This window comes from Ptiloglossa arizonensis, chromosome 5 (genome assembly GCF_051014685.1).
Source record: "Ptiloglossa arizonensis isolate GNS036 chromosome 5, iyPtiAriz1_principal, whole genome shotgun sequence".
In the NCBI taxonomy this organism is placed as follows: domain Eukaryota; kingdom Metazoa; phylum Arthropoda; class Insecta; order Hymenoptera; family Colletidae; genus Ptiloglossa; species Ptiloglossa arizonensis.
Window position 1 is genome coordinate 26169006 of NC_135052.1, and position 25888 is coordinate 26194893.

Sequence of the window (25888 nt, forward strand, 5' to 3'; positions counted from 1 at the left end):
ATGATGACACAACGGAACTATTAGCACGATTGAATATTCTTTTAATAGACTCGACTCGAGTGGTAACTGACACACGTTTAAAATTATCGCGAAGACGCCTTAAACCGCGCGTAAGAAAAGAAAAATGTCGGTATCGTGGTGGTTACGTACGCTGTAACGTGGGCCAGGTTTTATCTTTCGTTACGATTCGATCGGTGTATCCTTGGAGAAATTCGCGTTTCTATTAACGTTTACTTGTTTCGATATTCTCACAATTCGATAAGATACGCAACGTTTTACGAGACACCTTCCGTAGACCGTGGTTGAACATTTATTTTCGATATCTACATCTCGAAGCTTAATTATTTCTAATTGCAAACCGACGCGATTGCTTCTCATTCGAGAAAGTCGTCCACGAAACAGCACTCTCTGTACCGTGTGACACGATACGAGCACATATTTCATGGTCGAGTGTCTTAAATGTCTAATCCTGATCGAGAAACAGTTGTCCGTGACAAAACGAAATAAGAAAAAGTGAATCATGTCGAGGGGTCGACCCTTTCAGCTGTACTTTTTAGTTTTGAACACCCTGTATATTTGAACAACGAGCACGAAACCAATATGCCTGAAAGGGTCAACGAGATATATCCACCTCGACATAGGTTTCACCAGGTGTGCGCCGATATAGCGTCGACGCCACTGTCCTGTTGCGGGCTCGCATCGAACATGCAAGGCATAGAGAAGAAAAATTGCGAAGGTCGTGCGCTCACCCTCGAGCAGGTGCCAGTCCTCGTCGAGCGAGGCCAGAGCTTGTGCTTGATTGGCCTGTTGTTCGAAGTCGAGCATCTTGGCCCACCGTGTTCCAGACTCTTTCGTCGTACAGTTTCTTCCTTAACACGGCGAATATATCTTGTCACTTCACCTCTCACGAAACTGTAGTAAAGTTCTGTGTTGTAGTTCGAGCAAGTTGTGCGTACGTCGGTTTACTAACGATAGATTTACAAAACGAAACGAAGGGATCGTCCGAATTTCCTCGAGAACGCTAAGACTGCACGGAATCCTCTCGAGCGACAATTCAAAACTGGTATATCAAAGACAAACTTTCCCCTTGAAGAAACGTTCGCTCGGATTATCTTGAACGTCCTTTCGTCACGAGAGAAAGAAAGAGGAGAGTGGGGGCGCGCGTCTTGCCAGCGCTCTTTTTCCGTTTAAAAAGTACTCTCTGTTTACATCGGTGTTTCTGATTGGCTTGATCCGCGGTTCCCCGTCGCTGGGAAACGGTGCAAGCGTCTGTGCTCCTCTCTTTTTCAAAAAGGCCTAATATACTCTGGGAGAAGGTCGGGATTTTCTTTGACCAGTTCCGAGAACGCGTATTGTTGTATTTATTTCAGGGAGCTCCGCGTTACGGAGAGAACCGTGTCGTTGCACGGAGAGTGAGAAGCTACGAGACGAGCGGACCAGCTCGCGTGCATACGTGGCGGTATTCGAACCGCGACTGATTTCCCCTATCACTTCGTGCTCAGCTGCCACCCACAAACCTCCCTCCATCGCCCATCGCCCCTCTCCCCACCTCCCTCTCCAACCCCCTCGCCTAGCGAACCAAGCTTGCTCGTTCTAAGCAACGGTAGAACGTCTGACACTCCCCTCGCCGTCCATCCGCACCCCTTTCACTCTATCTGTGCTTTCTCCGTCTCTGTCTTTCTTTGGTACACTCTGAACGCTCTCTTCTCTCGGTGAGTGTACAGGGTGCAGTGAAAGTCGTGGTTCAACGGAGGACAGGGTGATTCTATCGGAATAAATACGACGAAGATGTAGAATTCAGATTCTTCGAACCAAGTTTCGATTTCAAAGTAGATAATTTGTAAAATGGGTCAAGAACGCCCCCCCTCCCCTTCGCCAAGGTTAAAATAGAATCTGTTTAAACGTTCGTAATATTTTTGTACAATGTACGCGCGATTGTATGTTTGACTAATTCTGCGGGTTCGACGTATTTCTGCGCGACGTTGACGACCTGCTCAACACGCCACTCGAACGTGAACGAGTGTTCATAACGCTCGATATATATATGTGTATATATATATGTATATGTGTATATATATATATATATATATATATATATATATATATAATCTATATATAATCTATATATAATCTATATTTACCGGTATTTATACGACGTGTTTCATAATACGTAGTACAACTCGAAAGAGATGATTCATCCGCGATGAGATTCATTGAACCGCGGTTTAATTAAATACGCGCGTGTTCCGCGTATTTTCGAAATCGATTTTCTCAAGCACGGTGGTCGGTAATCGCTTCGTTCCTCTCTCTCTCGCCGAAAAATACTATACGATCGTTTGCGTCATTTTTGAAGGCGAGCACGCAATACGGTTCACGCTGGACAAGCAATAGCGCAGGTTAGGCCAATATGCAGTGGATACTCGGCTCGGGTCTGTGAAGAGTATTGGTCTCATCGCTGAGCGTATACGCGGCTCTCCGTCTCTCATTTCTCTCTCGTACTTTGTAGTCTGCGACCGTTAATGCAGAGAGAACTTCGCAAGGCACTCATGAATCCTCTTCCACTCTCTATTTCAGTTCCTCTGTCAGCCTCCGCGTTCCATCCCGTTCTATTTCGACGTCCGTCTCCTTCTGACCGTACCCTCTCCCACTCTGTTCCCAAGCTCGATCTCGCCTCTCGTTCCTGCCGCCGCAGTTTTCGCCCTCCGTCCTTTGCGAGAAGACTCCATCGTCGTTCCCGTATTCTCCGGGTTATGGTTAGCCCGGGTTACCGGTAACCGGCCGGTAAACGCAAAGTTATGCGTCTCCCGGTTTTAACTCGCTACTTTTTAGCGTGGTTCCTGGGAAACGAGACAGATGTAGCAGATTCTGTCTTCTGGGTGATATTGTGGAACGCCGAGCAGCTGCCGATGCTGAATTTATCGCGACCACTTCTCTTGCCTTTCGTTTCGACCTTTCTGCGACCAAGTTAGCCGGACGTTCTTTAAAGCGAATATTTTTTAAACTTCGGTATGGTTCTTTTCCTTGCGTAGGTAGCGGGATAGATCTCACAGGAATTTTCCCGGTTCCTTAGAATGTCACGGTGAAATTTTTCTTATCATTCTCCGAGTGGGCGTTCAATGGATTGAATATATCCATGAAAAGTATAAAAATACCAACGTCTCTGCAAACACGTTTCACGTGAATCACGATGTATGCGACTTTTCAGTGGATACTTTAACGGCGAATCAACCGAGCAGTTGAAAAACATATGTATGAGTCGAGTAGGTGGTATGAAATCTTGTCACGAGTGCCTCGTGGACCACATTATGCAATTCTGCCATCAGAGAATATGAAAGCGATTTCGAAAAATGTTGAAGCGAGCGATGGTAACGCTATTGGTAACAAGTTTCTTTTAGGTATTTGCAGTCCGTTCAATACACTAAACTAAAGTTCAATAATGAATTTATTATGATTTTAGATTATGTGGTATGAAACAAGGATTTACAAAAGTATCGATACTCTTGTATAGTTCATTTATAAATGATATAAGTTTTTAATATTTGGTTGGTTCACCTTTACATTTTATTATTTTATTTAAACAATTTTTCACGTTTTCCATCAATTGACACATAATATTTGATTCTATGCTATTCCATGCTTCAATAATTGTAGTTTTTAACATTTATCTTCTTCTTTTATTTATTTCTACCGTTAAAATTTCTAGTTGGTTAATATTTAAAATTTATGTAAGCACAATCAAAGAGTGGAGCACAGTATAAATTATTCACTCTATAACTATGCGAGCGGAATACTTTAGGTCATTGTCTCGTTGAAAGTAGTAATCATCCTAGAGACGCAATTTAATCGCACTTGCTTACAGACTTTCCTATAAAATTGTCTGGAATTAAATTTTATTCACAATCCCATTAATAAACGCAAGGTTAGTTCCAATTTATTCGGTTTTCTCCAAATTTTTTAATTTAGATTTATCTGCCGAAACGTATTATTTTTATTTATGCACTCCTTTGTAAATCTTCGCTTTTTATACACTTTGTTATATTTTAGCAGAAACTTCTTCATCAAACATCAAACATATTTCTAATAAGATATTCTTTAGTACTTAAATATTTCATTTTCCAACACGTTGTTTATTTCTTAAGGATTTACACGTTTCTCTTCTCTGAATAATATATTGCATGCTGGAATTGCTTCGACCAATTCATTTGCCATCCTTTTATAACTTTCTCTCTCCTTGGGCAATTGTAAAAATTATTTCAGGTTTCTCTGGTACGATTTCCGACTTCTTTCGAAGGATCTTTATATAACTTTTCATTCTAAATTAATTTTATTAAATGAAACAGACTATTGATCACGGTGCAAATACATATTTCCGTGGATTGGTTTTGCGCGTGTAATAACTTAAAATTAATTTATAAAACGTTATAAATAAACGATTTTAGTGTATTCTTTTTGAAAATCACGAAGGTTACGAATACGTGTCGGATCGACTGCATATACCATCGGCATGGAGAGATGCGTATTAAGTATCGGACATTTCCGGGGAAAGTTATTAGTGCGGGCGGATGCGTCGAATCTCGTACGTCTGATCGTATTAGCCTATACCAGTTTCGTGACTTTTATTAACCATAGCAGTTAAGGGTTAAGGTCGCGCGCGAGCCTCGGCTCCCGGAACGCGTGTCGCGTGCTCTCTAGCATACGGCCCTGATGGCTCGCGCGCCTCGTCATTTGTCCTCGCCCCCCTCACCGCCACCTTCTCAGGATACCGTCCGCCGCTCACCAAGCCACTCGATTTTCTTCCCTCCTACCTCTACCCCTTACGAGCCGGTCTCGTGTCTCTCTTTCTCCATTCGACGCGTCGCGTGGCATTCTCTCCCTTCCTCCCCACTACTTCCACTGCTGGTATCTTTCTCGCTCGTCTTGCCAATTCGTCTGTCCTGTTCACGTTACTCGATTACGCTTCTTTCGCTCTCCAACGCCGAAAGTATCGGTTCGTCTCTGTTTCTCATTGTTTTCTCCGACTACATCTACAATCGTTTTTATTTTATTTTACATAAAGATATATATAGATACTATATTTTATGCAATCAGTTGTAGATTACTTTCAATCGTTTTACACGGTCGAGAGTTTGATTCGTTGTTCCGTTGTAATCGCAATAATGTGACATTTAACTCGTGTAAATCAAGAGGTTTGTAATTACAATATTTTTAGACACGAATGACACGCGAGAAAGTTAACTCTCGGTAATTTGAAGTTTTCGATATTGTTTTCAAATGGGTATGCGATAATGATGAATCCAATCCAATAACATACTCATTAATATTAATACGTATAGACTGTCGAGCGTTGCGTTAAAATATCAAACAGGTATCGAAATAGTTATTGGAATTAGCAAAATGATTTGTTGACATGTCTTATAGCACCGAAATAATTCAAATATCAAGTATTTTTAAAATTTCAAGGCAAATCGCAGTTGGGCATTATAAAAGTAACTTTGAGTAAATGTTTATTTAGAAAAAAATTCGAATAAAATCGTTTCATTGAAATAATTCATTCAGAGTATTAATATTATTTACTCTTAATGTTTGTCTACAATAAAAGTGTACTCGTTCGACAGCTGAGAAACGACACGGTAGAAATCTTTATTATCGACTAGTTGAAGTTGGCAGAAAATATCATCAGTTATCTTACTTCCGCTATGAATTGCAAACAGGTATCAAACTTGCTGTAATTGATACGAATCGATACGACATATCTCAATAAGTCTCAAACCGTTTGCAAACATTACATTTAATAGATTGATACAAGAGAATCAATTTCTGAGGTCAACGAATCGATAATATCTAAACATGTCTCAATATTGGTACTAGCTGATATAGATGGGTGATAGAGTATTCGATGAAACTAGTTTCAATTATCAAAAAGAAACAAAATTAAAGTATTTCGTCAGATACTAAAATTGATTAATAAAACTTATTGCGAATATTCGAACATAAAATGAATAGAGTTTCATTTTAATCCTACGTTACGTTGATTGCTCCATCCTCCCCTGATATTTAAATTCATTAAATAATATTCATTCGCGGTTCTGTCGTTCCCATTGCAGATTCGACATGGGCCACTATAATGTCAGCACAATAATTTTTTCTCGTGTTTCTGACCGACGCGCGTCGCGTTCGCCACGTACGCGCCAGAACGGTCGGCCGACCGGTCTGTCTTTTTCTGTTTCGTTCCTGTTCGACCTCGGAGGATCGGCATAAGGTTTCTCCCTCCTCGTCGCACGTGCCTCAATACATGTATATGCGCTCTTCGTCACAAATCGTTCTCTCCTTGTCGTTCGCAGTAGCGCGTTCCTCCTCACTCTAGCGTTTTGTTCTCCGTCACAGATGCTCGCTAGTGCCGACAACCTCTCCCACTCGGCTGCCTCGCGAGGATAATCGAGACGACCCGACGACGCCTATAACCTTACCTCCTATTTAGTCAGAATCATTTTTCTAATGTCGGGACGGTCGCTCGCTATTTTTCGTACTATCACGGTATTTCTTAATCATTTACGAGCTAAATTACGATTGCAGTGACGATTTAAGATTTTTTCGTTCAAAGAATTGGGATTCACGCTCGTGACTACAGGTTAGCCTTGTCGAAGGTTTCAAAACGTTACGACAGAGCGGTCGCTTTGAAAGTAGTTTCTTTTCTCTTAATTCGAACATTCTGTTATTTCCTCGCATGTTCTACCTTCTCTTGAATAAAGTAGCCTTTTCGTGCGACGCTTGGTACGTGACATATTCTGTGGCCATAGCGGGGAAAAGAGTCGGAATAATTTTTGCACGAGAGTAATATTTTTAGATATTCAATAAAGTTTCGCTGTAGAATTTTGGTATACCTGGGTATTCCGAGAGTTTCGAGTTTCCTGCGAACAGGAAACCGTATCATTTAGCGTCATCGTCCCACGAGCGAAAATGCATTAACTGGCAGTAGCGGCCAACACTGTGGCAAAGTGAAACCCCTCGTCACGGTGTAGTTACGTTAAAGCGAGCCACGCAAAATAGTGCAACAATCGCGGACCCGAACATTGTAATCCCGGTAACGTTCCTTTCCGGCTTGTCCCTTATTCCCTTTGCAACTGACCTTCGCAGATCCCTCAACCTTCCCACTTATTAAGTTGAATGCTCATACGGCTGTTTCTTGCTTCGTTGTGGAACAGTCGCCGTTACGCGGAGAAAAGTAACCGAACGCAAGGCCGTGTTACAAGATCATATGCAATTATTGCGTGTTGCGGAATGGTTCTACGTAAGTTTAACTCTATCTTACCAGCCGAGTGGAAGTATATGAAAATATCTGTTCTAAAACTTGCTATCTCTGGCCTTTGTATCATAACTCATACCTAATAAAATATTAGGTATGTATGAAAAAATGTTGTTTTACAATTTTGATTAACTTTTTTTGTCGGGCACACCCTATATGAACGAGTTACTCCAACTAAATATTCATCTGCGCTTGAGTTCCAATGCTTTGACATTTTTAGCTCGGTTCTTTATTACACGTTGTTGCAACGTCACGTGGAAACAAAGTGGGAGTTCATGGAGAGCAGGGGAAGGGAAACTATTTCTTTGAACTTCATCGCGTAATCTTATAACACGAACGTGTAACCGTTCGGACAATAAGGAGACCTGTCGTGTTTTGCGCAATAGAGAAAAAACTGTCTACTACATACGGTGGAAGATCGTTTTTTTGTTAGGTGAACATGTGAGTTCTATCCGGTTTTTGTAAATAACAACTTTTTCTAAACACAGTCAATATTGAATTAATTACGAATACTAAAACAGAGTTAATTACGACAAAGCAAATCAAAATATTTGTTTAATTTTTTTTCTGACGATAAATTTTTAATTCCAATACCAGCCACCAGAGAGCTCTCCGACAAATCCTATTCCCGTATATTTTCGCTCCTCCATCGATTACATTATATAGATCCTTTGTTCAACTACCGGATGTTTCGCGTTTATAGCAGTGTCTGCTTTATCTCAAGATGTACCTACTCTATTCTGAAATAGAGAAGTCAAGAGTGACAGGCTATTGAGGTTATCTCAAATGTTTATCTTCTGTTTGTTACAAATACATTGTAATTTTATAATATTATTATTATATATTCTTATTATGCATATTTAAATGTGCATACAAATATATATTTGCACTTTATGGAAATTAAGATAATAAAGTGCGTAAAAGGCAAGATGCAATTAAAAATGCTGTTTTTAAAATCTAACTTTAGGTACATTTTTATTATTACAATGTGATCATTGTTATAATGATCAATTCGAATAAGAAAATATAGGATCTGCTGGATAGCCTCTCTGGTGAATTTATTATAGTTCTCCTTGTTTATACTTTCTTTAGCCACCATACGTATCGAATAAAAGAATCACCCGTTATTTCTACGTTGGATTTTAGCTTCGAGGATTGACGGTGAATGCGTATTCCCACTGTTTCCGCTCTAAACGCGAATATTTTTTCAACATTGTACCTGTTGCTATTTTCGTGGCTTCGTCCGCGACCTATCGCAAGGACTTTGTCCGTGAAGCTGTGCGCCGCGATGCGTATGCCAGACGAACTTTAAAGTCTCGTGGGCGTTCTCACATTGGTTCATGGGGCGAGTTTCCATGGTGATCGAGCGCTGTGACCATGATTTCGACGTGACGTCATAGGTTCGAAAAAGACGTCCACGTGTCGCAGATGTGCACTGTCGGTTAACGAGTTTTCCCCGTAACAATTTTTCACTATTACGTCACGAGGAAAATATAATCGCGCAGACTAAACTGTCTTCGTATCTCGACCAGAAAAACGTGTCTTTGTGCTGTGTTATGCAAGTTATTTGTTTAACAGTCTACTATTAGGAACGAAACGAGGCAACACTAACGCTGCTCAATCTGACTAACAGGCAACGCGAATTAGGACTAACCTATTTATGGATGATCAGAAAACGAAGATCGAAATCGTAAGTCCATCAGATGATGTAGAATTAAATAAATTTAATTGATTGAAAAGAAAGAATACACACTTGTTTTGCGTTTTAAACAGATTCGATAAATTTCATTTAAATTTCAACTAAGAGATAACAATTTGGAAAAACATTTCGGTTTTTTATTTGGGTCTACTGTTAATTTATTTGAAATAACAGTAATTTTAAACAACGAAATTGTTTCATTATTTTTTCATGTTGATTACTAACAAAGAAGAAATGAGATTACGATTTTCTGAAAACTTATTTCGTGATCAAACGTGCATCGCAAATTTCTTCGACAATGGTCCCCACAACAAATTTCTCAGCATACTTTCGGCCGAGCTGATATCATATCGACCGAGATAAGATAAGTTTTCAGTATTTATGGATATTCACATAATCGTGACGCGAGAAAGAACAGGAGCTGAAGCAGTGAATTTTTTACAATGACAATATTCATTGTTTATTTGCCAAGGTTTTTTTTTATGCTTCTTAAAATCGAAAGGCTAGACTGATTTCATGAATTTATGTAAACGACATGATGAAATTTAACCTCGAAACTCTTGCAAGAAATCTTCGCTTAAATCTATATTTCAAATAACTGTTGATATTGTATCGTTATAATCGTATCACGCGGTTCGTTGAGGTAACGTTTATTATTTACCGACAGAATGAAGTATTTAATACTTATCTAGAAAATATCTGAGGCTTCTTTGTTATGTGTCTATCATGGAAGTACGTAGGCCACAAACGTAGATTAAATTTTGAAAGAGTAGCGATGAAACGTGATCCAACCATTTTACTTTTCACGAAACTTGAAACACTGATTTTCTCGAAAGGACGTTTACATTGATAAATATTATTTCCTCGTCGTTAATAAATGCGACGGCATTAACATTATTGTACGATATTAACAGTTCGAAACAATGCGTCGAAAATGATAGCCTGGAGATATTACATTTAAATAACTGCTCTGTTCATAATTATGGGATAAATTTGGTGTACCTTGCGTAAAGGTAATTTGTTATAATTAAAAATAATGCCGCATTACATAATAGCATCGTGTAATAGTTACGTAAGTATGTGCGTGCGACGTTTTAATGAGAATTTAAATTAAGCAGCATTAGGAGTAAGTAATGGATAAAATAATTGTAGTGACAGTTTCATGATTAAGTACAACCACCAGAGGGCTACGATTCACGATCGATTGAGTGCACGAAGTTAGAGATCACCGCTTGATTCGCAAAGATATATTAATATTTATTAATATCGCATCTAAAGCAATCTACTATACATGCCTTATTGATGAATCCACTAGCAGGCCGAGGACGACACGTAATTCCTTTTCCTTGCTTGCGCTACTAATTATAAAATATCACAGATCCGTCATTGCTACCGCTATCTAGCGGTTGAATGAATGAAACTAAAAGAAAGCTCAGAGGTTTGAAGATATGCTGGATACTAGCAGAAAACTATATTCATGGCAACAATGTGTATTAACGATTCGAACAAATTTTATAAATCTTTTATAAATAATGTTATTTTGTATTGTACATCGAAATCACCCACAGACGGAACTGATGAGAGCTTCTATTATGCTCTGGGTCTGAGATTTGTACGAGTCTTGGCTATGTTACCAGTGCTTATAAAACTTTATATACACTGTATGCATAAACATTTGTATTTACTTGATCGATAAAAATCAGGACAATATACATACTAATTTTAGTTTTGTTAATTTTGAATATTTAGTTATTTCGGTTTCAGTATTATTGTAATATTTTTTCGATTTTGAGAGTTTCATAAATTTCGATATGATTTAACCGAAAAATTACTGATATTAAAATAATTTTAGTTTTAAATTTCTGTTTACGATCAGTCGGATGAAAAAACCAACTGACAGTATTCTTATACATGAGTTGTAAGCCGTATATTTCCAAGATAATTTTAGTTCGTAGTGTTACCGTTAGATGACTATAGCATTGCGTTTGTCAATCAGCCAAACCAAAAGCTAAGATGATAGTGTGAATAACAGACGACCATCCTCAATCGATACATTGACCGGTTAACCTATTGCATTGTCTTCTTTTTTATTTAAAAATTTTAACTTTATTAGTTGCTAGACAGCAGTGCCAAAAAAATGATTTCGTTTAGATTTTACAATGGAATTAGAAATTTCTCCACGAAACTTGATAATATTGTCAACCTTGTCAAGGTAAGTAAATTCGCTAATATTTTCTACATTTCATGAATAAAACTTATATTGATTTTGTTGCACGATAAATGTTTTAAATTTTTAAATGTGAGCTACATTTAATTTTATAGGATAACTAACTGTTCATGGTCTATATGTATTTGGTATGAAGTGTGTTATTCAACATTGATTTTCACTCAAAGTGCATTATATAGAAATATTGGGCTCAATATATATATATATATATTTTGATGCTCTTTTTGCAGAAAAACAAAGTAGTTGTATTCATGAAGGGTGTTCCAGAGGAACCTAGATGTGGTTTCAGTAATGCAGTCGTGCAGATATTGAAGATGCACGATGTTAAATACGACGCTTATGATGTTCTTCAAGATGAAGCACTGAGACAAAGTTTGTAGTATTTGCAAATAAAACATAAATATTATCTTTTATACTCATAGAAAGCTAAGCAATTAAATTTTGCAATGCTTTAGAATACGTAGAAGATAATAACAAAGCATATGAAGTATTAATGTTAATTTTTTTCTTCATCTCTAGATATTAAGGATTATTCGAATTGGCCCACAATACCTCAGGTATTCATAAATGGTGAATTTGTGGGTGGATGCGACATACTTTTAGAAATGCACAGAAATGGGGAACTTGTAGAAGAATTAAAGAAAGCTGGTATTACAAGTGCTCTTCTACAAAAAGAAGAATCCAAAGATACGAAGTCTGATTGATTAAGTGTTTACATCTAAGAGTTTAGTTTGTTCATAATCTTATAAATAAAATAATGATATGTTGACGATTATCATCTGTTACGATAAAACTTTTGGCTGTACATTTATTATTCATGCAATTTCATAGCAGCAGAAGTATCATTTATAATATTAATTTATAGAGGAAAAAGTAGATCAAATTTGGCAGTACGTGAGCAAAAGTTAAGATAGAAAATAAGTGTACAAAAGATCTACTTATGGTCAATAATAACAATACAGTTATTAATGCATTGGCTCCTAAGTTTTATTACTGTAATCTTCATACGGTCTTGATATTATTGATGTGGAGTAGAAATATCGTAAAGTCTGAAGGTATGAAATTTAAAACAATATTTCCAGGTATGCAATTTACATTAACTGATAATTAAGAAAAATGATGTTGAATGACTTAGGAATTAAAATATAAGTTTTAGAACAAAAATGTTTATATATTTCTTGTTAATTATCTCAAAATATTTGGCAAATGAAATAAGAAAGTGTTGCATTTAAAGTTCCCTTTGACAATTTGGGAAATGTCCATTCATATAAATAACGAGTACTTTTCTCGCTTTTTTTTGTAACAAACAAAGGTGGGGTCAATTATCATAACCATGTAATGTATCTAATTTAAAATTCAGATAAATTAATTATAGAATTAAATTTTGTACGTAATCAATAAATGGTAACTTTTGATGTAGTTAAATACCACATTCAAGAATATTTGGAACAGCAGGTGTTTGCTGTTGGAGACCTCGTTTTTGAAACTTCTCCCATTAACCGAGTCGATTCTTTCTTCGATTCAAGTATAAGGACGTCGTTAGAAAGGGGACGAATCGACGCGGTTCGATCCTCGAGAGGTCGTGTTACTCGTCGGTGCGTTATGTGAGATTTACTACTGGTTCACGCTTACGCGCTTCGAACAGAAGAGAAAAGCAGTGCGAAGCGAAAAAGTGGATCAAGGCCAAGCGTAGCGTGGGTCACGATACCAGGAGCTCTGGCTGCGTGCGACGTATACGTGCGTGAGCGCGAGAAGTTGTATGTCGTGTTCTTCCGCATTGCGTTCGCGTGGCTATGCTTCTGCTCCTTCTGTTGCAAGTTTTCGAGTAGCTTACTTACAGAGATGACAGAATTTATTCAAATAAAATATTACGAATAACACTAATATATAACAATTTATTCGTGACGTTTATTCGTTAAATTTTTATTTGTTTATCGTGAAATATTTCATTTTATAATTCAAATTTTAATCTTTATTCAACGAATAACATAACGGATAGAAAATTGTTTATTTTTTGTTCAATATTCGAATATTTTAGTTAGATAAAAATTTTAACTATCTCTGCTTGCTTGTACAGAGGTTTAATTAGCGTTAAATATTGTTCGAACTCAATGTTGTTTGGGCTCGGTGATTTTGAAAGTCTTTGAACAACTCTAAAGATTAAAAATTAATTTTGAATAGAACTAACTTTAAAACCTAATAGTCTGTTCAAATAGATTTAAGCAATTCCTTAGATGTTGAATATTCATTTAAAACGTTTTAGACAATTACATTTCGGCCATCTTCAATAATACAAAACGAAACGAAATTAAATAATTATTAAGAAAGAAGTAGAACATGCAACGAGTTTTTCAATTTAGTCTAATTTACAAATGTTAAGAAATTGTGGTTATATGTATGTATATTAATGACGATAATACAAAGGCGAGAAGTGAAGTTGATTGATTTTTGATTAATAAATGAAATCTCTTTAATAGGTAATATGTCACGTAACGTAAAGATTAGTTGTTCAATTCACAACACAGCTTGTTTTATCTAAATATATAGATACTCTTCTCTAAAAAGCGTTAATTTAATAAAAATCTAATTGTAAGAAATAATATGCAATGGTTATAAAGTTCATAGCCTGTAAATCATACCGCTAGGTGGCTGAGCAGTTAACTTATTTTCTCACAGGTTTAATCGAACAAATGACTCCATATAGGAGTTAGTTGCAGCGATCATATCTTATTACGTTGTATTAAGAAGACACGTGTCTCCGTAAAAGAATATATGTATTCTAAATCTGTTTAACACATTCCGTGTTAGGTCGGTGGATATATATCGAAGAGAAAACCGAAGCCTCGGAAAACTATTTACACTTCATCAATCGGTGACATTCTACAACAATTTTATTACTTCAAACAGCCGCGTACCGTTATGCCGTTACCAACTAATAAATTTATAATTTATTTGCAAATTTTTACTAAATTTTGGTTTACTAAACATTACTCGTTATTTAATATCAAGAATTTGCAGTGTCTGAAAACAAGGAACTTATGAATTCTTTTACAACGATGTGCAAAATGTTACGAGCATTTTTACTCAATGTTGGTCGTGTCGCGTTTCGTTAATTGTCCTTTTTAAAGCATTTCGAGATTTCTATTCACAGAAATATTTACCTTGCGTACGCGTCTCTGTCTCGAAGGCTGCTTCCTAACCTCCAAAGTGACTAACCTCTTCCGTTGTATCCGCTTATCGATGTGACTTGCAGCGTGAGCCAATAATCTCGAGGAAGTAAGGCAAGAATCACGGTGCCCTGTAAAGTAGAGACCGCGTTCCCAGAGTTCAGGGAGGAATATTTACACCAGCGGCTGGTGCGCACACGTGCTATTTTGACTCTCTGACACTAATTGCAAGGCGCGTCTGGCTCTCGAGGCCCAAATTAATTAATGGCATACCAAATGACGAAGGGAGACTCGACTTTCGCGTTTGGAGAGTCGCAGCCTGGAAAAAACTTAAATAATACGATGTACGATCGTGCCGTGCATATCAATGCTTTTTTCCATGCCGTCATCAAGACGACAGGGTCGACGTGGTGCTCGTTAATGACGTGCCGTCAGTATCCGTTTTTTTTTTCCCGTCACTTCTTTTTTCTTTCTTTATTACTCAAGATACATAGCGCGTGCCGCAATTTTTCGCCGCGGGTGTCGATTTAATCGTATAAATTTTGCGTTTGACCAATAGCGGCTCTAGACTCATCGGGGCCCGAAGCTAATTAACTGCGAGGGTCCTTTAATTTTTAAAATTTTGAGAACTAAAAGTAGATAGAGAAAATGTTGAGATGTAAATATTATTGTAAAGAAAAATACACAATCTTGTGTGAACAGAAATGTAAAACGAAAAAGTTGGCGAGAATATCGAACTAATTGGACAAAAATACTGCTTTTTCATTCGATCGATAAATCCACTTATTTTGTTAATAAGCTTCGGACGTTAAGTATTAAATTTACAAATAACAGTTTTACATACAAGAGACAGATCAAATTTTTCTAACATAATCTTGAATAGTAAAATTAAAATGTCAAGGAATAGAATCCCTGAGTTGTGATATTTTTGCGAGCTTCGAGCTTCTCAAATTGAGGTTAGGTTTGGAAACAGCCGTTCAGCTGCGCCTTTTCTCCTGTGCGCACTTTATCATCTCGTGTTTCATTTCTCACGGTGAACGAACGTTTAAAACCGAAGAAAATAATTTTAGAGTACGCTTTTCGTTTAAAAAATGGCGAAACCGTAATCTCGAGATAGTAAAGTATAGATTACAAAATTTATAATATATTCGAGGTTATAAAATATTTGTTACGAATATTTTTGTTGTCGACAAATATTTAATCGTCAGAACGGCCATATTTGTACGGCAGGAGTTTTGGAACATACATATGTAAGTGGGTTCTGCCCTCTAGTTGCTAAAAATCAAACTATACTCAATTTGTTTTTTTTTCTTTATATATATATGTTTTTTCTTTACATTTATCTTTCAATTATTTTATAGGATATTTCTTTATGATAGTTTCTCATATACTTGCATACTTTTATTTACATTCATGTAGGATAATCTAAAATTGATTTTAATTAATTAAGAGTTAATTGATGAAAAACAATACTCACTGTGCTGTTTATTATTGGATTAACCGAACGAATACTTTTTTCTCGTCGATTTCTGTCCAGGAATTCTACTCTATAAATTTTAACGAGTTATGTAATATTTAACAAAAATATATCGAGAGGATCTATACATAGGGAAACCTAGGCAGTCGCCTAGGGGCACTTGCAGTTCCTGGAATCGTAAAAATTATTTATTTATTTTATTACACATCCGTGTCTCTCAATGCATTATTAATAATTTTAATATTTTATTTCCTTTTTATCAAAGCGTGTAAACGAAATAAATATGCCTATATACATATATTATTTTAAAATTTCGCTAATTTAGGTGCTACTTTCTGACACATGTATCTGATTATTAATATAATATTCTATATATAAATTTATCGTCATTTGATGCGTATAAAGTGGTTTTGTACAAGTACTTCCTTCGAAATACTGTATTGAGTTTCGTTTCGCGTTTAAGAAGTTTGCCGCAGCGATGCGAATCCTGTTGGTCGTAAACATTTTTGAGTCGGAACTATCATATTCAAAGCGACCATCGTCTTTTATTACGTACTCGAGAAACGTTCTCTACGTACAATTTAATCCCCGTTGAGACTGTATCCCGCGTCGTAAACATTTTATGAAAGATCGAGATCGCAACGATCCATTTGGATTGTTCGAAACATTCAACACGATTCTACTTTATCAAGAAGCTTCCTTACATTTCCAATTTCCATTAATTCTGTTGGTATTCGTCCCGTTAAAGTCCTTCAGAAATCTTGTTTCTTGCACTGGAACCAGCTTGAAATTTTGAGCACTAACAACCTTAGAATCTGAGTCGTACTTGCTCCCGATTATTATAATGTAAATTATATAATTACAAAAATGTAAATTTCTACATATTTCACTTAATCTTTATAATAACAGTGTCAACAGAATGGCGAGGTTCTCCCGATTAAAATGAATCCAAACATGATATAGATTGGATAGATTTGATTATAAATTTATTATCACTATTTATTCGCTATTTAAATTTGTCACGAATAAAGTTCGTCCGATTTACGTCGTGTTTGGACTCATTTTAATCAGAAGAATCTCACCGATCCATCGATACCGTTATTCTAAAAATAAACTGAAGCAATGACAAATTTTTATTTTTACAATTGGGTGATTTATCGTAGCGCGCGCGGCGTTCCTTTGAAATACTCAAGCTCGACCGTCCTCACTCCGTGTACTCATTCTCACTCACTTACTTTCGCTACGTTTATTCACCGTCCTTGTCGCAGGGCCTCGAGACTCGAGCTGGAGACAATTCCTGGAATAAAATTGCTACCTGCTCCGCGATAATTTCAACGCCAACCACCGATTTAGTTAAATTTAAGCGAGCATTTGTGTACAATCAGTGGCCGTAACTAAGGGTGTGCAGCCTGTGCGTAGCACGCGACCTTATTCAAGGGGCCTCGACATTGTAATAAACAAAAAACAAATACAATATCACGCAATTTCTAACCACCTCTTTTATTATACACCCTTTTTTTTCATTCTATAATAAATAACGAATACAATGAAATTTCGTAATTAACGTATCTACCAAAAATATTTCATGCGAAAATATTTCGTCGAACCCCACGAATATTGTTTTGCACGTTTCGGTTAAGTTTCATTAAAAATTAAAAATTAAAAATTCTTTCTTTTGTTATCTAATATTATACTAGATAGATAATATTTAATATTATAATATTTTTCCTTTTAAAGGATTTTATTATAAATTTTAGTACGCTGTATAAATTGTTGGTTATATGCACTCGATTGCAGCGAATTTACACGCAAGATAAAGAAACGGTTTAAACTTCCTCGAGGAATTAATTAGGCACGATTTCCGAGCCTTTCGAAGGAGATACACGGAGTCCCGATTGGCTGGTGGCCAAATGGATTTTTACGTACAAGACCGTAAAAAGAAGCGAAAATATGCACGACTGATTTATCGTCTTTTATCGATTACTGAAAACCTGGTCGATTCGTAAGCATTCTTCTAAACGAGCTTCGAAAAATCGACGAACATCCGCAACGAGCGAACACCATGTTCTGTCGCATTAAAGATTAAAGTATTTGCTCGCAGTTAACACCGATTGCCATATAATGTTTCAGAAAGAGAAACACATACAGTACGTTTCATAAAACGTGGGCATAAACTGACTAACGATAGAAATGAATATTTATTCGATTGAATAAAAATTTATCCGAATTTAGTCAATGAATTTGAAAATATTAAAAAAAAAAAAAAATCTTGATTATGTGCAGTTTATGAGATCGTGTACAGTATAATTGAGTTACTTCTTTGAAGTGGAAAAACTGTATTTGTTTTTAACATTTTTATTTAATTCGAAGGCTTTCGTGTTTTTCCACCGACACTCTTGGTATGTTGTTTCTTAACAAAATGTACCAATATTAATTAGGGAAAGAAATTTACGCAATTTGTATGAAATATATTTTTATATATATCTTTTATATATATATTTTTTATATATATATTTTTTATATATATTTTTTAGGAATTCAGTTAGTATTGTTTAATAACAAACATCTGAAAATTTTCATTACTTGATTTTGGAGTTGGTGTTTCGTTGCTTTTAATAAGCACAGAATGTATTATATAAAGTATGAAACAGTGTTGGTGATAATATACAACGAATTCCAGCTGTGCTAAGCTTTTAAGCTTTTAGTGTTCAATTTTTTTTTTCAGTGTTTTTTATTACTGACGACAGACAACGTTTTAACGAGTTTTGTAATAAGAAAAAATACTATGGGGAGTATCGTGTACAAGTATGTAATATGCTTCTTTTTTTTTTTAACACTGCTGTAATGCATTACTTAACAAATTACCGCTTACTTGCAGACAGCAAGCAATATATCGTAGTTTATTTTGAATTGATGCGACACGAGAATAGTTTTGTTTTTCGCACATTTTTTGGAAAAGTTTTCTGTACTTTTAACGGGGCAATAGTTATGTAAAATAGTCTAATTTTATTTATTGTTTTCGAGAATGTACAACAATTTTTTTTTTTATTTGTACTATAAATTTCTCAAAAGTCATTAAAGTGTTTAACCGAATAAGTACCGAATTATATTTTTCTAAATTAAATTTTTTTCTAATCGTGCGTTGCTCAAATAATTTTTGATATCGGTGGAAAAATTCTTTTCCAAATGTTCTATAAATAGGGCACTGGCACGTAATGGATTACGTTAACTAGGACACCCTGTATGGTAAAATTTAAAAAACTCGGTAAAAGCATTGAATACGAATTCCATGCGACGAAGTAATGGAAACAAAGGAATTTAAGAAGCAAAAGTAGTTCTATAAAAAATTAACAGAGACCAACATGTCATTACACTTTCCAACGAAGAAACAAATGGTATAAAAATTCAATGAATAAGAATTTCATTCAATTCTCTCTTATTAGAGAATGTACAGAAAAAGTTTATCGATTTTTTAATGCAAAATTCTCTTTAGAATTTATTTGACAATTTTAAAAATTTCTACATATGGTGAATAAAACACTACAAGAGATAACCATGGTTTTTTCTCAAAATTGAATCACTCCTTAAGACGATAATACAATACTTAACATTCGATCGTTAAAACTAAATTGTGTTAACACACATGCCTGTGTATCCACATACGCACATTTGAAAAATATTTTTCAATTTTTAATATTGAAAATAAGATCGGGGGTATCAAGGATTATCATCTTAAAATTAAAAAATTTTAACTCCGTAAAAAAATAGGTTTTGAAAATTTGTTCTCATATACAATACTTTTCTACAGTTTGGAAAATAACAAAATGAGCCACCCTCTTTCAGTGGAATCTCAATTTATTCGAAATGGAATTTCTCGTAATTTATTCGAAAAATGTTTCACGACCCAGACAGATTTAGTTTCGATTTAACGGCTTATCTCTAAAGTCGCCGTTCTCGTCGCACAATTCATTAAGTGGAATGATAAACCACTATGGTAATAATAGGGGTGATAAGTGTGCGGTCCGCAGGAGCCGGTGGAAATGAGGCGGCCGGCGAGGTGGCGCCCTCCCTTCAACAACTTCGATCGAACCAATCCCGTACGACTTTCCCCCTCCCCTCTCTTTCGCCCTGTTCCTTCTCCGCATTTCTTCGGTCGCCTCCCGTGTGTCTCCTCTTTCTTCAGGAACGTCGGAATTTGCTCGATCACCCTGTACGAACGAAGCTGCTCGAACCTAATTCGCGTCTCCCTGGGGCAGTGCCGCCCTTAGTAGCGGGCAAACGGGGCACTTGCAACGCACTTACTGTTACTTGCACATTTTATGAAAAATAAATAAATGTAATTGTGCCAGTCGAAGTACCTAATTTTTGTTTAATATAGGTTTTTAAAGTACATTGTACATTACGGTGGTTAGCACTCGAAAACTTTTTATTTATAATAAAATAGAAATTGTAGATCTCACACTTAAGGAGTTCCACATTTACCATACACTTAAGGCCCTTACACTTATTGTTACTTACTTGTAGATTTTATAAAAAATATCAAAGAAGCATTCAATTTTTTTTAACGAATCTTTAAAATTATATTATTTGGTGTTTGGTTGTGAAAAATATAGGTGTTTAAAGTGTATTGTACACTATAGTGGTCGACATTTGAAAACTTGTTAATTATGTTAAAATAAGAACAGTAGGCTCCTTAATTTCTAGTTGCCCGAGGCCCTGCAATTTGTAGAGGCGGCACTACAGTGGGGCACGATCTTTAACATCTTCAAGCGGTTGTCTTCATTCTCACGTTGAGTACAATAATTCCCACTTTTGAGGGACAAAATCTTAGGACTTTACTTGAAAGCGGGGTTCGTAGCAATTTAACCATTTATCGACGTTCGTTAATCAATATATTTTTTAAGTCTTCTTACCATGTCACTATGTTCCCTTTCGCTCCATTTAATCACACAAGGCAAGATTGACTACGTTGCAAAGCGTTTTGTGTATATTTTTTTCTTTAAATATATTTTTTTACCTTTTCACCAAATCTATCGTTCAAAATGAAAATTTTTGTTGATCTATCTTTTTCCTTTAATATTTACGTGGAAAATAATAAAAATTATGTTTATTTAAAAGAAATTATTTGTGCAATAATTCTAATGTAATAGAACACAACAAATTGAACAATTCGTATATTTAAAGTTGTACTTTGTCGCATGTCATATATACAAAGTTAGATACAATTACAAAAATGTTTGTACATAATCTATAATATAACTTTCTTCCAATAAAATGAAAATGAAATTAATTTACGAAATCATTTTTCTTGAATATTTTCTCGAAGGAATACCTTCTTTTATCAATACAAAGGTAAATTTACTAAGAAAAGAAATATTAAACAAAAGATTTTTCAAAGGTTCTAGGTTAGAATAACCCTTTAATGTCCTTCAGATTCAACCCTTTGTGTTTTGCGCACTCATAAGTGTTTTGTCACTACGTGGCGTGCGGTGAACGCCTATGGGCGTTGCTCAGGTACGCGTAACTAATACCGCCGAAAGGTTTCCGCACGGAGGACGTGGTACTCGGTCGAGTTTCGACACCAAAATGGTTAAGACTATCTTTGCGAGGACAGCTTTCAAACAATCGCACTCGTGTCTCTGTATATCGTTAGTGAAGTAATTAAAGCAGTGTTCGTTAAAACGGTGAGCACCTTTTGCACAAATTCGTGGATAACGAGACGCTCCTGGCATTTCCCTCTCCACTCCCTCATTGTATAGTTGGAAGCCGGAAAGATGGCTTCTGGATTAAGGGAAATATAGTACCGTGTTTAAGGTAAATTTCGACAGTATCTAGTAATGTTTGTTTAGTCACAGGCCCTCGAAGGTTAAGTAAAATCCGACCTAATACGATTTTCAATTTCTTCCAAAGGTCAATTTCTCAGGTGCGTACAGTACATGCTTTTGTGCACGCTCTCTCTGTTTCCATATTGTATGTTATAACCTAGATTTTGCGATGTTTGGACCCTCACACGCTATGAGCGATTATGCTTATAAGTACAGAAACTCCTCGTTAAAAGGTTGGATTTCTTCCTCATTAAAACGTACTAAATTATTCCCACCTGTGTTTATGTTCTGCGGTTTGAAAGGTTGGTAGTTGTGAATTTGAAAACCGAACTTCAAAGCAATACTGCACGTGTATCGGCATGGCAATTTCTAATATAAATTAGAAATTTTTATATTTCTTATTACATTTTTATAAGAATATCGTCGTTAGATCGGCGAGGTTGTCCCGTTAAAAATAAGTCCAAACACGATCATATTCGAAGTAGTTTTAATTAAACGCAATTTATAATTTTTCAAAAAAATGACTCGAATAACGTATAATTAAAAGTAGTCTGAACGAGGTCGTGTTTGGACTCATTTTTATCGGGGAAATCTCGCCAATCTATTAATAACATTCTCATGAGAATACAATGAGAAATATGAATGTTTTTTATTTTGTCGTTTTTTTGTTCGAGCGATTGTAATACGAAATTCGCTAGCTGTTGTGTTCTTTCTAAAAAATATTTTCTAAAATTTATTTTCCTCTTTATTATTTTAGTTACTAAGTATGGTTTCCCTTATTTATTTGACAATTGTGTTGCCCGAGTTGACTCGGGCACAGTAGTTAAGTGCTTATATGGTGACCTTAATGGACATTTATTTTACAACATAACGATACAGTGATACAGTAATTTTCCTGTAACAATATACATAGCATGAAGTATGAAGTACGAGACCAATATCACATTATGTGTAGAATTATTGTTTAATACATTTTATTTATCCATAGTTGAAAGCACGTAACGTTAAATAAAAGTGAGCTTGTTAACTTTAAACAAAATTTCTATTCATATTCCGATAGATTTTTATATATTGTTTTATATATAAAACGTCTTTCTACATTGAAGGGCTGAAACCACCCCTATATAAATAAAACCATTTATTTTGTAACCTATATTGGTTTCCGATTACAGTGACTACAAATTTCCAACAACATTGACTAATAATTTTTGGTTTCGTTTGGTCACAAATGTACGTACGTTGCAGTTATTTTATCATTATATTGTGGATTTCGTGCATTTATTGGGGTACGTGAAAATGAAATACATGCGAGGCATATGCAGAGTATATGCAATCGTGCAAAATGAAATATTAATAGTATTACATAAAATTGTTCCAGATAATATTGCACATTTCGAAAGTTTCATTTATCGAGTTCTACCTACAATTAAAAATAATTTCAAATTCCACCAGTCTGCAATATTTTTATAATCGATATAAAATGAGATTTTTATAATCAATACGTATCATTTATTTGGCAAGAAAACTAAAAAGAAACAAAAAGCAAGGTCGTGAAAATCTTTCTGAGCCATCCTAATATTACTGTACTTTTCAACTAATCGTACTTTTCAAATAATAACGAATAAAAATAAAATATCACTTTTTGAACGATATCTTTTGCAGTTACACGAAATTTTAATAAAAATTTTTCCAAAGTTCATTCTCTACCTATCAATTGATTTTTTTTTGCAAAAATCCAAAATATTTAAAAATGTGGGTAGTATTATAAATATACCCCACACTTTATATGTATGTTTATTTACACCACAAGTGCAAGGAATCTACGGTATATTTGTCACAATTTTTCTAACGTGTCTAAGAGTTACGTTTTCTTTGTTAAATAAATAAGATTGGAAAACTTGACGCAAGAAATTGGTACGCGTTATATATCACACGCCGTGCGATAAAGGGGTTGAGGAAAATTCTGGAGATGCGAAGACACTGGAGGAAATATAGCGAGGTCTTACAGACAATAGGGGGTGAAGATGGTAGCGCACTTGAACGTCGGGAGTCAAGATTCCCAGGGACAAACTGTGCACACTTTTTCGGACGCTACGTAGCACGCAAGAGTCTGAGCGTATCAAAGGGATAGGTGTTGCGACGCTGTGAGTCAAAGACTATAATTGGTGGTTCCTGGCTCGAAGGTTATCGCTTTCTATGTAACTTGAGCGTACCACTGTTAACTTGCCACAATTCTAACACCCGAGTGATCACCCCATACTTTCCACGTCGTCCCCTTAGGGTGTCTTTTAGAGTGTCTACCCAGAGTTCTGTGACCATCAACACGTGTAGTAGACACAAGGATTGCAAATAGTACTTCTGTAGGATTTCATGAGCAGCACAATATCTGGTAAGGATCAAGGATTGTACACTCTTTGAGTCATTCCCTTAGGTGTCCTTTAAGATGTTTATCCAGAGTATACACTTTCATCCACATGTAGGATGAAGTCTGTAGGACCCCATGACCAGCACAATATCTGGTAAGGATCAAGGATTGTACACTCTTTGAGTCATTCCCTTAGGTGTCCTTTAAGATGTTTATCCAGAGTATACACTTTCATCCACATGTGGGATGAAGTCTGTAGGACACCATGACCAGCACAATATCTGGTAAGGATCAAGGATTGTACATTCTTTGAATTATTCCCTTAGGTGACCCTTAGGGTGTCTATCCAGGGTATTCAAACACTTTCATCTCCATATGAAGCAAGCATAGGGGTTGAAAACGATATTTCTATAGGGTCTCATGACCAGCACAATACTTGTAGCAAGGTCAAGGATTACACACCCTTTGAGGCGAAAACTTCGATCCCTTTCGTCGGGAATTACAGGTCAATCGAGAAAGATTCAAACGAAGTTCTTCACACGTAAGGGGCAAGGGTAAGGGATACAGTAATCGAACGAGGGTTGCAAAAGATAATTTCATGGTGAGCCATAACACCAAGGTAGTATTTGCAAAGAGTGGAATTGCGTTCTTCACGGGGATTTGAATGATTTCGTAGCGTCACGTGACTAAGACAATCCACGAAAGGAGGTCAACAATTACAGTCCTGAGGGAAGAGGTGCATTGGATAATTCACTTTGGGAGGAGTTATACGTTCTTGTGGCAATACCACTTGCGAGACAATATTTAGAAGTTTAACAACTTTACGAGGTACATCCTTTTGGAAAAAGAAATGATCCTCCGCACTTCAAAACATTTGGCGCAAGGGAGACTTTCTGCGAAAGGAGAGTTGTTAAGCTACAACCTCAAGCTACCATTTCAGGTCCGAATTGGACATTATTCTAAGTCTCAACAGCACATTGATTTTCTAGTCGTATCTAACACTGATTTTCAGTCTTACATTTGGCTATTTAGAGCCTTTTACAACATGTACAAGCAACAAATGCTGTACACGATTTTGTTGCATCTCACGAGAAGGACACTGTGAACAAGGACATTGTGTTGGATAATTTGTTTCACAATGTTTTACACGATGTAGCATTCACAGACGAATATAATATCCGCAATAAGGTCAGCGGTTTTACACCCCATTGGAAAGAGGGATATTGGACAATTCTTTCCATAGAGATTCATACGGGTCAGTGGCAGCCCGTGATCGAGACAATAAGGTTAATAATTTCACACCTCTTCGGGAAGAGAGATTTGGAACAATCCTTCTCCAAGAGTTCTGTATGATTTAGCATCACTCCGTGGCTAGAACAATACCTAGAAGATGAATCGTACTCCCCTGACAAGAGAAATTCTGGCCTACCCGCTCTATACGGGAAATCGAATAATTTCGTAGCATTGTGCGACCAACAACGAAGCCTACGACCGAGCTAATAATCGCAACACCTTCGCGGTGGAAAGACTCCTCCGTACACAATCCTCTCCTCTGGATGTTCGCTCACCAGGTCCGAAACAATGCCAACAATGTCTACAACAAAGCCCACGAGCGAGCTAATAATCGCAGCACACCTCACCGAGGAAAGACACCGTGGACAATCCTCTCTTCCAGATGTCACCCGATTTCGCTTCCCGCGACCAGAACAATGCCAACAATTACACGAGCAATTATTCCATCTTGGAAAGAAGGCCTTCAGGGGTCAGTCCTCCTTGCGGGGAATCGAATGACACGGTGGGCTACCCATGACCAGTCCAATGCCTA

The 25888-nt window shown here is 36.3% G+C and overlaps 3 protein-coding genes and 3 long non-coding RNA genes across 10 annotated transcripts in view; 4 read left to right on the top strand and 2 right to left on the bottom strand.

Annotated features, from left to right (window-relative positions):
* Positions 1 to 1464, bottom strand: part of LOC143146612 (uncharacterized) — a 128512-nt gene extending 127048 nt beyond the window's left edge. The window contains exon 1 of the mRNA XM_076311065.1: positions 750 to 1464. Coding sequence (XP_076167180.1) covers positions 750 to 825 — 76 coding nt within the window. The 5' untranslated portion in view covers positions 826 to 1464. The remainder of the gene's footprint in view (positions 1 to 749) is intronic.
* LOC143146618 (uncharacterized) overlaps positions 1 to 14768 on the bottom strand; it is a 19239-nt gene extending 4471 nt beyond the window's left edge. Inside the window, exons 1-2 of the long non-coding RNA XR_012992023.1 lie at positions 14670 to 14768; positions 14391 to 14527 (exon numbers count right to left, since the gene is read on the bottom strand). This is a non-coding gene — a long non-coding RNA (uncharacterized LOC143146618). The remainder of the gene's footprint in view (positions 1 to 14390; positions 14528 to 14669) is intronic.
* Eag (potassium voltage-gated channel protein ether a go-go) overlaps positions 1 to 25888 on the top strand; it is a 174668-nt gene that overhangs the window by 6662 nt on the left and 142118 nt on the right. For 4 of the 5 annotated variants that reach the window (XM_076311056.1, XM_076311060.1, XM_076311059.1 and 1 more), the window contains exon 1: positions 13973 to 14101. The exons of the other annotated variant lie outside the window; for it this stretch is intronic. The gene's annotated coding sequence lies outside the window, so the exon portion shown is untranslated. Of the gene's footprint in view, positions 1 to 13972; positions 14102 to 25888 lie in introns of those variants that run through there. 5 annotated transcript variants of the gene reach the window in all.
* Positions 7671 to 11214, top strand: LOC143146621 (uncharacterized). The gene is made up of 3 exons (XR_012992032.1): positions 7671 to 7744; positions 8450 to 8993; positions 9235 to 11214. It is a non-coding gene; the product is annotated as an uncharacterized LOC143146621 (long non-coding RNA).
* Grx5 (Glutaredoxin 5) lies at positions 11077 to 12738 on the top strand. Its single transcript, XM_076311070.1, has 3 exons — positions 11077 to 11214; positions 11460 to 11601; positions 11749 to 12738. Exons 1-3 carry the CDS (start codon positions 11140 to 11142, stop codon positions 11931 to 11933), a joined length of 402 nt encoding a protein of 133 aa, XP_076167185.1. The 5' UTR covers positions 11077 to 11139; the 3' UTR covers positions 11934 to 12738.
* Positions 14206 to 17355, top strand: LOC143146622 (uncharacterized). Its single transcript, XR_012992033.1, has 2 exons — positions 14206 to 14826; positions 17142 to 17355. It is a non-coding gene; the product is annotated as an uncharacterized LOC143146622 (long non-coding RNA).

Bases quoted from the DNA above. Each gene is read 5' to 3' on its own strand.
- Grx5 (XM_076311070.1), top strand. From the start codon at position 11,140: ATGATTTCGTTTAGATTTTACAATGGAATTAGAAATTTCTCCACGAAA. The intron at 11,215-11,459 runs GTAAGTAAATTC...CTCTTTTTGCAG, and splicing joins ATATTGTCAACCTTGTCAAG to AAAAACAAAGTAGTTGTATT. The intron at 11,602-11,748 runs GTTTGTAGTATT...CTTCATCTCTAG, and splicing joins AGATGAAGCACTGAGACAAA to ATATTAAGGATTATTCGAAT.